This window comes from Macrobrachium nipponense, chromosome 8 (assembly GCF_015104395.2).
Source record: "Macrobrachium nipponense isolate FS-2020 chromosome 8, ASM1510439v2, whole genome shotgun sequence".
Taxonomy (NCBI): domain Eukaryota; kingdom Metazoa; phylum Arthropoda; class Malacostraca; order Decapoda; family Palaemonidae; genus Macrobrachium; species Macrobrachium nipponense.
This window is the reverse complement of record NC_087203.1, coordinates 41,730,427-41,742,357: the sequence shown is the minus strand read 5'-3', so window position 1 is coordinate 41,742,357 and position 11,931 is coordinate 41,730,427. Positions and strand designations below refer to the sequence as shown.

The 11,931-nt window shown below is 55.2% G+C and overlaps 4 protein-coding genes across 4 annotated transcripts in view; 2 read left to right on the top strand and 2 right to left on the bottom strand.

The window, feature by feature from the left end:
- The window catches only part of LOC135223066 (trichohyalin-like), a 3,824-nt gene extending 254 nt beyond the window's left edge, over nt 1-3,570 (top strand). The window contains exon 1 of the mRNA XM_064261574.1: nt 1-3,570. This exon is cut by the window's left edge and continues 254 nt beyond it. Coding sequence (XP_064117644.1) covers nt 1-3,010 — 3,010 coding nt within the window. The 3' untranslated portion in view covers nt 3,011-3,570.
- A 1,525-nt stretch (nt 3,571-5,095) lies between these two features.
- Nucleotides 5,096-5,599, top strand: LOC135223065 (actin nucleation-promoting factor WASL-like). Its single transcript, XM_064261573.1, has one exon. The coding sequence runs from the start codon at nt 5,096-5,098 to the stop codon at nt 5,597-5,599; it is 504 nt and encodes a 167-aa protein (XP_064117643.1).
- Nucleotides 5,600-6,647: 1,048 nt separating this feature from the next.
- On the bottom strand, nt 6,648-7,283 carry LOC135223064 (uncharacterized). Its single transcript, XM_064261572.1, has one exon. The coding sequence runs from the start codon at nt 7,281-7,283 to the stop codon at nt 6,648-6,650; it is 636 nt and encodes a 211-aa protein (XP_064117642.1).
- Nucleotides 7,284-7,438: 155 nt separating this feature from the next.
- LOC135223063 (sterile alpha motif domain-containing protein 1-like) lies at nt 7,439-10,468 on the bottom strand. Its single transcript, XM_064261570.1, has 2 exons — nt 10,300-10,468; nt 7,439-8,634 (listed from the first exon to the last, which is right to left on the bottom strand). The coding sequence occupies exons 1-2, from the start codon at nt 10,466-10,468 to the stop codon at nt 7,439-7,441; spliced, it is 1,365 nt and encodes a 454-aa protein (XP_064117640.1).
- Nucleotides 10,469-11,931: the final 1,463 nt, after the last annotated feature.

The window sequence follows — 11,931 nt, the reverse complement described above, 5'->3', positions numbered from 1 at the left end:
CGGCAAAGAAACTGAGGAAGCTGACCAGGACCACAAAACGAACATGACGAACGCCCAAACCCAGGTTTCCCTAGAACATCTGGAACAACCGGAACCTGACCACGAGCGGGATGTGGAGGAACACCAGGAAACCGACAAGAGGAACGTCGAAACCCAGGTGTGTCTAGAACATCTCGGTCAACCACAACATGATAACGAACCAGGCGATGAAACAGAAAAATCTAAATTGGCAGAAATCATGCGTCTTCAAGAGGAACTGCTTGAGGGAAAGAAGCAGTTAGAGCAAGAATTGAGAGATGCTGCCTATCAAAGAAACAGGATGGAGGAGTGTCTGGAAGAGGCACAAGAAGAAGTCCTGGTTTTGAAGGACGAAATGATGGCGATGGAATATGAGAACGAGCTGAGGTTAAAACAAAAAGAAAATGAAAATGCGGCTGTCAAAGACGCCATGGAGGTGGCTTTAGACCAGCAGCGTAGAACAAATAACCTCTTGAAAGAGGCAGAGGCCCAGAACGAGGTTTTACAACGTCGCCTAATGGAAAAAGAAGAGTTGTTAAAGCAGAAAAAAGACGAGCTACAACGGAAAAATGAACTCTCGAGAAAGGAGGAAGAGCTGAACGCGCTCTTGAGAGAAGTCACCCAGAAGGAAAGAGACTTCGATTTGTACATGAGAAATTCTAAGAAGGATCTGGAACAGAGAGAAAAAAATCTCTCCCAAAAAGGAAAGGAGCTTGACAAGAAATTCTCCAATTTACAACAGGCAAAGAAGGACATTAAAAGCGAAGAAAAGAAAGCAGGAAAGGCAGGACAATCGGCCCTGGAGAAGGAAAAAGTCCTACAGAAATTGGAGAATGAGCTAAAGAAGAGGGAAAGAGATGTCCTCGATAAAGAAAAGAACCTCCTCCAATTAGAAGAAAAGTTGCGAGGTAAAGAAGAAGCCGTCCTCACACTGAAAAATAATGTTATGAAGCTCGATGAAGAGTTGCAAGCCAAAGAAGAGGCTGTCATCGAAACTCAGAATAATCTGTTGAGATTCGATGAGAAACTACAGGCGAGAGAAGATGAACTGGTGGCGAAAGAAGAATCCGTCAGCCACCAAGAATCTGTTCTGATGGAATTCGATCAGAAATTAAAGGAAAGAGAAGAAGGACTAGTAGCAAAGGAAGAGTCCACCTGCCAGCAAGAATCTGTTCTAATGGAATTCGATCAGAAATTAAAGAAAAGAGAAGAAGAACTGGTGGCCAAGGAAGAGTCCATCCGCCACCAGGAATCTGTTCTGATGGAATTTGATCAGAAATTAAAGGATAGAGAACAAGAACTGTTGAGAAAAGAAGAGACCGTCTGTCACCCAGAAATAGAAGAGGACTTACAAGGGGAAAGGCAGCTCCTTCAAAACGAGGCAAGTTCAGTATTAGACGATGGGTTACCCGAAGAAGGTGAACCCAAAGAAACTTGTGAGACACCCCCAGCCGATGAGGACAAAATTCTACTTGCTGGGGAAGAAGAAGAAAACGAAGTCACCGAAATCTCAATTGCCGATCCCCACACTTCACTGAATGAAGTGGAGAATGTAAAAGAAGAAAGCCTCAAAGAGAGAAAGGGGAAAGGAAGGAAAAATAGACGCAGAAAGAGGCAGGAGAGACAGCGAGAGCGTTTTGAGGAGAAAAGTCCAGTGTTAGACGATTGGTTACCCAAAGAAGGTGAATCCAAAGAAAGTTGTGAGACACCCCAAGTTGATGAGGACAGAATTCTACCTACTTCACTGAATGAAGTGGAGAATGTGAAAGAAGAATGCCTCAGAGAGAAGGTGAAAGGAAGGAAAAATAGACGCAGAAAGAGGCAGGAGAGACAGCAAGAGCGTTTTAAGGAGAAAAGTCCAGTGTTAGGCAATGGGTTACCCGAAGAAGGTGAGCCCAAAGAAAGTTGTGAGACACCCCCAGTCGATGAGAACAGAAATCTACCTACTTCACTGAATGAAGTGGAGAATGTGAAAGAAGAACGCCTCAGAGAGAAGAAAGGGAAAGAAAGGAAAAATAGACACAGAAAGAGGCAGGAGAGACAGCAAGTGCATCTTGAGAAGGAAAACACTGTTGTTTCAGAAGCAGCCGCCAGACCTGAAGTAGAAGACAGTGAACCCGAAGGAGGAGGATTTGGAAGTCCAAACCTTTCAAATGAGGACGCTGGGAAGGTCGACGTGGAAATGGCCCAACTATCCATTGCCAATCCCATCAACATCATCTATGATGTGGAACAATTGGAAGAAGAATGGATAGAAGAGGAGAAGAAAGGAAAACGGAGAAACAGAAGGAGAAAGAGGCAGCGAGACCAGAGTGAAGATTATGCGCCTGTGATCAGTGAACCTGAATCAGGAGTTGCAGAAAATTCAATAATAGAGGACACTGTAGAAATGGAAGACAACAACGAATCACACAATGACAGCGAAGAATCAAAGTATTGGGAAGACTCAGAAGATGAGGAGTTCTCAGAAGAGCAAGATGAGGAGGACGAGGATGACTCGGAAGAAGAGGATGAAGAGGACTCTGAAGAGAATGAGGAGGACTCTGAAGATGATGAGGAGGACTCTGAAGATGATGAGGAGGACTCTGAAGATGATGAGGAGGACTCTGAAGATGATGAGGAGGACTCTGAAGATGATGAGGAGGACTTTGAACAAGATGAGGAGGATGAGGAGGACTTAGAAGAAGATGAGGAGGATGTGGAGGAATCAGATCAAGAAGAGGAGGACTCAGAACAACACGAAGAGGATGAGAACTCAGAACATATCAGGCCTAAAGCTAAAGCTCAGGCCCAAGAGTATGTATGGCGGATTCCAGGGTTACCCAGGAAACGAATTCCGGGACTACAGAAGATGAAGCCGCCAAATCCGCAAGCGAAAAAATGCCGCAAGAAGACGAAGGAGCAAAAGAGCCAAATGAAACAGGCTCGAAAACAACAAATCCACCAAAAGGTTACGAGGAATCAGTTCCAGCGAGGAGGAAACAGATGGTGAGGGATGGACAAGAGGTAAAAAGTCTGGTCCTGGACTTGGCTCGCGGGTGACAAAGCCTGGCTTTCTCCACAATAGCAGGTGGATGGACTACACCAACAGAGGCCAGCAACTGCCCTTCCCCACCAGGGCAGGCAGATGGACTCCACCAGTGGGACCAATGGCTGATTCCCCCCAATCATCCATTGACTCCAACTGATGGATTCCACCAGTGGGGCCAACAGCTAATTCCCCCCAATCAACTGTTGGCTTCCATTGACGGACTCCATCTACCTGTCCCAGTGAGTAAGGGTGCATGTCTGACAGCTGAGGGATGAGCCCTTCCACCTGCCTCAGTGGGGGATGATATTTGCTCTTCCCACTGGGGCAACAGCATGGGCCAAAGGCATCCCTTTACCTCTGCGGCAGGCGGATGGACTCTGCCCGCAGGGACCAATGGTTGAGCTTCCCTACCAGGCAAGGCGGATGGACTCTACCAGCGAGAACCAGTGGGTGCCCTACCCGCTGAGGCAGGACGGACTCTACCAGCGAGGGCCAGTGGGTGCCCTTCCCCGCCGAGGCAGGCGGACGGACTCTACCAGCGAGGGCCAGTGGGTGCCCTTCCCCGCCGAGGCAGGCGGACGGACTCTACCAGCGAGGGCCAGTGGGTGCCCTTCCCCGCCGAGGCAGGCGGACGGGACTCTACCAGGCGAGGGCCAGTGGTTGCCCGTTCCCGCCGAGGGCAGGCGGACGGGACTGCTAACCAGCGAGGGCCAGTTGGTTGGCCCTTTCCCTTACCCCAGCCGAGGGCAGGCGGACGGGACTCTACCAGGCGTAGGCGGGCCAGTGGGTGCCTTCCCCTCCGCCCCGCCGAGGCAGGCGGACGGGACTCTACCGCCGAGCGGGCCAGTGGGTGCCCTTCCCGCCGAGGCAGGCGGACGGGACTCTATCCAGTGAGGGCCAGTGGGTGCCCTTCCCCGCCGAGGCAGGCGGACGGACTCTACCAGCGAGGGCCAGTGGGTGCCCTTCCCCGCCGAGGCAGGCGGACGGACTCTACCAGCGAGGCCAGTGGTTGATCCCTTCCCGCCGAGGCAGGCGGACGGACTCTACCAGCGAGGGCCAGTGGTTGCCCTTCCCCGCCGAGGCAGGCGGACGGACTCTACCAGCGAGGGCCAGTGGGTGCCCTTCCCCGCCGAGGCAGGCGGACGGACTCTACCAGCGAGGGCCAGTGGGTGCCCTTCCCCGCCGAGGCAGGCGGACGGACTCTACCAGCGAGGGCCAGTGGGTGCCCTTCCCCGCCGAGGCAGGCGGACGGACTCTACCAGCGAGGGCCAGTGGTTGCCCTTCCCCGCCGAGGCAGGCGGACGGACTCTACCAGCGAGGGCCAGTGGGTGCCCTTCCCCGCCGAGGCAGGCGGACGGACTACCAGCGAGGGCCAGTGGGTGCCCTTCCCCGCCGAGGCAGGCGGACGGACTCTACCAGCGAGGGCCAGTGGGTGCCCTTCCCCGCCGAGGCAGGCGGACGGACTATACCGGTCGGGCCAATGGCTGGTTACCCCCAGCCAACCATTAGCTCCCACTGGTGAAGTCCGCCTGCTTCGGCTGGGACGGGCAGCCTTTCCTGGCCACTGCCGGTCGAGCCCTTCCCCCTCCTTCGGCTGGACCGGCAGCCCTTTAGGCCTCCGGCCACTGCCCGGTCGAGCCCTTCCTTCCCCCCACCTCCTTCCGGAAAACGACGCAGCCCCCTCTCCTGGGCCCCGCCCGGTTACGAGCCCCTCCTTACTGGGACGGGCAGCCTCTCCTGGCCACCGCCGGTCGAAGCCCTCCCCCCCTCCCCGGCTGGGACGGGCAGCCTCACCTGGCCACCGGCCCCCACCTGGTCCGCACCCTCCCACCGGGCCGGTCCCCGCCGCCCACCCTCCCACCTCCCTCGGCGGGGCGGGCGGTTCCTGGGCCACCGCGGTCGAGCCCCTCCCCCTCCCTCGGCTGGGACGGCACCGCCTCTCCTCGCCAGCCGGTCGAGCCCCTCCCTCGGCTGGGACGGGCAGCCTCTCCTGGCCACCGCCGGTCGAGCCTCTCCTGCCATCGCCCCTTCGGCTGGGACGCAGCCATGCCTGGCCACCGCCGGTCGAGCCCCTCCCTGCTTCGGCTGGGACGGGGCAGCCTCCTCGAGGCCCCCGCGGTCGAGCCCCCTCCCCCTCCTCCGGCGGCCCTGGGCGGGACAGCAGCCATTCCTGGCCACCGCCGGTCGAGCCCCTCCCCCTGCTTCGGCTGGGACGGGCAGCCTCTCCTGGCCACCGCCGGTCGAGCCCCTCCCCCTGCTTCGGCTGGGATGGGTAGCCTCCCCTGCCCACCGCCGTTCGAGACCCTCCCCCTGCTTCGGCAGGAACGGGCAGCCTCTCCTGGCCACCGCCGGTCGAGCTCCTCCCCATGCTTCAGTTGGGACGGGCAGCCTCTCCTTGCCACTGCTGGTGGAGCCCCTCCCCCTGCTTCGACTGGGATGGGCAACCTCTACTGGCCTCCGCCGGTCGAGCCTTTCCCGTTGCTTTGCGGGGGCGGGCTACCTCTCCTGGCCTCTGCCAGTCAAGCCCTTCCCCCTGCTTCGTGTGGATAGGCAGCCTCTTCTGGCCTCTGCCAGTCGAGCCCCTGGCCTCCATCTGTCGAACCCTTCCTCCTGCTTCAGCATGAATTGGCAGCCTCTCCTTCCACCAGTCAAGCTCTTCCCCCTGCTTCAGCGGGGATGGGCAGCCTCTCCTGGCCTGCACCCATGAAACCCTTCCTTCTGTTTTAGCGGGGATGGGCAGCTTCTGGCCTAAGCTAGTGGAGCAGTTTCACCTGTTTCTGCGGGGATGGGGAGCCTCTGGCCTCTGCCAGGGATGGGCAGTTTCTTGCCTCTGCAGGTTGAGCCCTTCCACCTGCTTCGACGGGGACGGGCAACCTCTCCTGGCCACCTCCAGTCGAGCCCCTCCCCCTGCTTCAGCTGGGACAGGCAGCCTCTCCTGGCCACCGCCGGTCGAGCACCTCCCCCTGCTTCGGCTGGGACGGGCAGCCTCTCCTGGTCACCGCCGGTCGAGCCCCTCCCCCTGCTTCGGCTGGGACAGGCAGCCTCTCCTGGCCACCGCCGGTCGAGCCCCTCCTCCTTGCTTTCGGCTGGAAACGGGCAAGCCTCTCCTGGCCACCGCCGGTCGAGCCCCTCCCCCTGCTTCGGCTGGGACGGGCAGCCTCTCCTGGCCACCGCCGGTCGAGCCCCTCCCCCTGCTTCGGCTGGGACAGGCAGCCTCTCCTGGCCACCGCCGGTCGAGCCCCTCCTCCTTGCTTCGGCTGGGACGGGCAGCCTCTCTTGGCCACCGCCGGTCGAGCCCCTCCCCCTGCTTCGGCTGGGACGGGCAGGCCTCTACCTGGTCACGCCGGTCGAGCCCCTCCCCTCCCCCTGCTTCGGCTGGGACGGCAGCCTCTCCTGGCCACCGCGGTCGAGGCCCTCCCCCTGCTTCGGCTGGGACGGGCAGCCTCTCCTGGTCACCGCCGGTCGAGCCCCTCCCCTCCCCCTGCTTCGGCTGGGACAGGCAAGCCTCTCCTGGGCCACCGCGGTCGAAGGCTCCTCCTCCTTGCTTTCGGGGGCTTGCGGACGGGCAGCTCCTGGTCACCGCGGTCGAGCCCTCCCCCTACCTTGGACTGCGGACGGGCCCAGCCCTCTTGGCACCGCCCCGGTCGAGCCCCTTCCCCCTGCTTCGGGATGGGACGGGCAGCCTCTCCTGGCCACCCGGTCGAGCCCCTTCCCCTGCTTCCGGATGGGACCGGGCCAGGCCTCTCTGGCCACCGCCCGGTCGAGCGCCTCCCCCTTGCTTAGGCGGAGGGGCAGCCTCTCCTGGGCCACTGCCGGTCGAGCCCTCCTCCTGCCTCGGCCTGGGACGGGCCAGATCACCTGGATACCGCCGGCGAAGCCCCTTCCCCTGCCCCTTCGGCCCTGGATGGGCAGCCTTCCTGGCCACCGCCGGTCGGAGCCCTTCCTCTGCTCGGGACCTGGGATGGGCAGGCTCCTCCCCTGGCCCACCGCCGGTCCGAGCCCCTTCCCCTGCTTCGGCTGGATGGGCAGCCTCCCCTGCCCACCGCCGTTCGAGACCCTCCCCCTGCTTTGGCAGGAACGGGCAACCTCTACTGGCCTCCGCCGGTCGAGCCTTTCCCGTTGCTTTGCGGGGGCGGGCAACCTCTCCTGGCCTCTGCCAGTCAAGCCCTTCCCCCTGCTTCGTGTGGATAGGCAGCCTCTTCTGGCCTCTGCCAGTCGAGCCCCTGGCCTCCATCTGTCGAACCCTTCCTCCTGCTTCGGCTTGAATTGGCAGCCTCTCCTTCCACCAGTCTAGCTCTTCCCCCTGCTTCAGCGGGGATGGGCAGCCTCTCCTGGCCTGCACCCATGAAACCCTTCCTTCTGTTTTAGCGGGGATGGGCAGCTTCTGGCCTAAGCTAGTGGAGCAGTTTCACCTGTTTTCTGCGGGGATGGGAGCCTCTGGCCTCTGCCAGGGATGGGCAGTCTGCTCTGCATGTTGAGCCCTTCCACCTGCTTCGACGGGGACGGGCAACCTCTCCTGGCCACCTCCGGTCGAGCCCCTCCCCCTGCTTCAGCTGGGACAGGCAGCCTCTCCTGGCCACCGCCGGTCGAGCCCCTCCTCCTTGCTTCGACGGGGACGGGCAACCTCTCCTGGCCACCGCCGGTCGAGCCCCTCCCCCTGCTTCGGCTGGGATGGGCAGCCTCTCCTGGCCTCTGCCGGTCGAGCCCCTGGCTTCCAACTATCGAACCCTTCCTCCTGCTTCGGCGGGAATTGGCAGCCTCTCCTTCCACCAGTCGAGCCCTTCCCCCTACTTCAGCGGGGATGGGCAGCCTCTCCTGGCCTCCACCTGTGAAACCCTTCCTTCGGTTTTTGCGGGGATGGGCAGCCTCTGGCCTCAGCCAGGGATGGGCAGCTTCTTGCCTCTGCAGATTGAGCCCTTCCACCTGCTTCAACGGGGATAGGCAGCCTCTGGCTGCCGGTGGAGCCCTTCCTCCTGCTCTAGCGGGGACAGGCAGCTGCCGGTGAAGCCCTTCCTCCTGCTCCGGCGGGGATGGGCAGCTGCCGGTGGAGCCCTTCCTCCTGCTCCGGCGGGGATGGGCAGCTGCCGGTGGAGCCCTTCCTCCTGCTCCGGCAGGGACGGGCAGCTGCCGGTGGAGCCCTTCCTCCTGCTCTAGCGGAGACGGGCAGCTGCTGGTGGAGCCCTTCCTCCTGCTCCGGCAGGGACGGGCAGTTGCCGGTGGAGCCTTTCCTCCTGCTCCGGCAGGGACAGGCAGTTGCCGGTGGAGCCCTTCCTCCTGCTCCAGCAGGGACGGGCAGCTGCCGGTGGAGCCCTTCCTCCTGCTCCGGCAGGGACAGGCAGTTGCGGGTGGAGCCTTTCCTCCTGCTCCGGCAGGGACGGGCAGCTGCCGGTGGAGCCCTTCCTCCTGCTCCGGCGGGGACGGGCAGCTGTCGGTGGAGCCATTCCTCCTGCTTTGGCGGGGATAGGTAGCCTCTGGCCTCTGCCAGTGTAGCCCTTCCTCCTGCTTCAGGGGGATGGGCAGCCACTGGCCTCCTGTAGGAACCCTTCCTTCTGCTTCGACGGGGTTGGGCTGCCACTGGCTGCACCCTAATATATTCATAGATAAATTCAGCTCACAGGCTATACCACATTTTCTCTGACTATACAAATTAAAATCTCAACTTTCATCCAGTCGGTACATTTAGGGGCAAGTGACGTAAGGGAATAATATAGACAATATAGATGAATAACAGCTATCCCACAAGAGCAGAGGAATTGAGTTGGATACAACTAAGGAAAAAAGTTTATCTTAGTTTTACCAGACCCTTGAGCTGATTAACAGCTCTCCTAGGGCTGGCCCGAAGGATTAGATATTTTGACGTGGCTAGGAACCAACTGGTCACCTAGCAACGGGACCTACAGCTTATTGTGGGATCCGAACCACACTATATCGAGAAATGAATTTCGATCACCAGAAATAAATTCCTCTGATTCCGCGTTGGCCGAGCCGGGATTCGAACTTCGGACCACCAGATTGGTAGCCGAGCGCGAAAACCACTCGTCCAGCAAGGAAGTACACACAACTAAGGAAAAATATAATGGGGAGGGACATATGACTGAATTCTAAACTTTTAAGTCTTTCAGCACCCAAAGATGGCATCAGAGAAGTTCAATGATTTCTTGGGTGTATCATAGGATTCAAGTGAAAATTAGATAAACTGAACTGAAGGAATTGCTACTCAGTCACAAGGGGAAATGTACTAACACTGATCACCTGAATTCTCATTATTTATTAATAATATTCGGAAGACGAACACTATTCAAGGTACCCAAAGCGGCGTTTAATAAGTGATCCAAGAAGTTATACATAGCTTAGACTTAGAAAGGCCAAGTAACTGAAACCGGAACGAACGCTTATCGTTCATTGAAGTTCACTCATTCCATTAACTCAGGCGGCATGCGTAACCGTGTAGTTTTCATCACAAGTCAGTATTCTCAAATTTGAATTGAATACGTGTTGGCGAACCATGAAAGTTATGACGTAACTGGTGGTAAATGAAGAGGTGTAGGTCTGGCAAATGAAATCATAACAGTACGTGACACTATCTTAACTAATTCATTAGCGTACTTCTTCCATCTCACTTTTCGCCCTCTACTAACAATTGATTCATAGTGCAATTGCGAGGTTTTCCTTCAAACCTTCTATTCTCACTTTCCTTTCCAGCGCTGAATGACCTCACAGGTCCCAGTGCTTGGCCTTTGTCCTAAATACTATATTCAATACAGTGAGAGAGGTTAATTAGGTTAGGTTGGCTGGACCTACAGACGTTGAGTCGAAACGTGGAGTTAATCTCTCTCTCTCTCTCTCTCTCTCTCTCTCTCCTCTCTCTCTCTCCTCTCTCTCTCTATCAATAATAATAATAATAATAATCTCTCTCATAATAATAATAATAATAATAATAATAATAATAATAATAATAATAATCGTATATACACTATTTCAAACAGGATGTATTTATTGAATTAACAAACGCAATACCTCCCCAGCTACCTGAATCCTACGTAAGGATGGGCGAAACGACTGGCGGACGAAATGACCGTTAAAGTTCCACTGCAACTAAAGCACCGATTTTGAATTCTCTCTTTGCACACACCCCAAGGAAGTCGTGAGCTCGCACTCGGCGGGTCAGCGACCGCCGAAGGATATAAAGATGATTTAAGGAGTGTATAACTGCCATAAAGGCAACCTTTGTTCAGCAGGCCTGTTCACACGGCCACTTTCAGTAACGATCGCGGAGGGAGGGAGGTGGGGGGAGTGAGGAAGCGTCAGCTGTTGGTCATTGGGTGGCTGCATGTGCACGGCTGCTGATAATGCAGCAGCAACAGTAGTACTAGTTGCAGCCACCTTGGTGGGAGCAATGCAGCCATTACCAGCCAGCATCGTTTACAGTAATGTGTTATTTCCATAACTTCTCATACAAATAGGAGCCTCATGCAGGTAACCATGAACAAAAATTAAAAACCTTAATTTAATAATAATAAACCCTACGGCTCCTAAACATTGAAACTGATGTTCGTCTAATGGTTATATTAGTTCATATCGGGTCCTCGAGCACCAGGCAATTCCAGTGGGCCATATCGAGTTTATGAATGGTGAAAGTCTGGCAGTTGCAAATGTCTTTGTAACACTTTTGAAGAGCAAGCATTAAGACTTTCTCTTACTAAGATGGTGCGTTTAACGTCGTTTTTTTTATTCACTGAACCGGACTCATTAAGAGCATGTTTCTGGGTCTGCAAGAGGACCTCGGATGAGTGGGACTAGGCCTACACTAAATTAAGCTACTTGGTGACTTGTAATCCATAAAAAAAACACACCGGCCAAAATCTTAATGTGAACCAATAGGCAATCTTTCTGGGCGCGCACACGCACACACCCACCCACACACACACACACACACAGAAATATCACCTCTAACGCAATCCTCCTACAACTTACCATAATTAGTTTGCCATGGGTAAATATGCATCGATGGCGAAATGTAAGTTAACCTAAAGATTTTACAATCGCTATCATTATTTAATTTAACGCGCCCACCCCCCTCCCCCTCACGAATAATTGAAAGGAACAGACTTTCGTTAATTAACTGGATTCAACGGATGATGGATAGTACGAGAGTAAAATCATTTTTGTGTTTACTTCCGATTCGCATCGGTTACTTCATTTGTTCCCATAAGGTATTCGTAATGGCATACTCAAGAGAGCATTCTACGTCACTGTAACCATTTCAAACTTTAAGGTATGGCTGGCAAACGTTTCAAAATTATGTCAATAAAACACCGGTCTAATTTTCTTCATAAAAATATATCCACTTGCGATAATGATGAAGACTTCAAGTCTTCTGGGATTAACGCCATTTCAGTATGGAGATATTATCATCCCTCCCCCATAACAACTAAACAAATATTTCCCGGGGTTGAAGAGCATGAACACTTATGAAGAAGTTGACGTGGAAGCCACCACTATAGATAAATGAATAGTGGTAGGATTGATATAATGATTCCCCTCGTAAGAATCCAAGTTTATACTGAAAACTGCATGGTATATTTGTTGATTTCCTCTTATTCATTGACTGAAATAAACCAACAACGAGAAGCGCAGAGTTTACGGAACTGCGCACAGAATAATGCAATGAAAAGTACATCGACTTCCCAACCGCCGAAACCCCCTCCCCCTCAACCCACCCAAATGTAAAGCGGCAGCGTGGAAAATACATGACCCAAACTGCATAATGAAACAAAAAAATTTTGTACTGCTCTTTCATTTTTATTCGTTAAATTAAATTTTACGCTTTTCGCTGTCAAGCCAAACACGGGGGCGGGGGGCACTTTCGGATATTCAGTGAA

What these genes read in the sequence shown, in the direction of transcription:
- LOC135223065 (XM_064261573.1), top strand. Translation starts at nt 5,096, where the DNA reads ATGCCTGGCCACCGCCGGTCGAGCCCCTCCCTGCTTCGGCTGGGACGG.
- LOC135223064 (XM_064261572.1), bottom strand. Translation starts at nt 7,283, where the DNA reads ATGGAGGCCAGGGGCTCGACTGGCAGAGGCCAGAAGAGGCTGCCTATC.
- LOC135223063 (XM_064261570.1), bottom strand. Translation starts at nt 10,468, where the DNA reads ATGCTGGCTGGTAATGGCTGCATTGCTCCCACCAAGGTGGCTGCAACT. An exon ending in GATCGTTACTGAAAGTGGCC is followed by an intron (nt 8,635 to 10,299) that starts GTGTGAACAGGC and finishes TGAATATATTAG; the next exon opens with GGTGCAGCCAGTGGCAGCCC.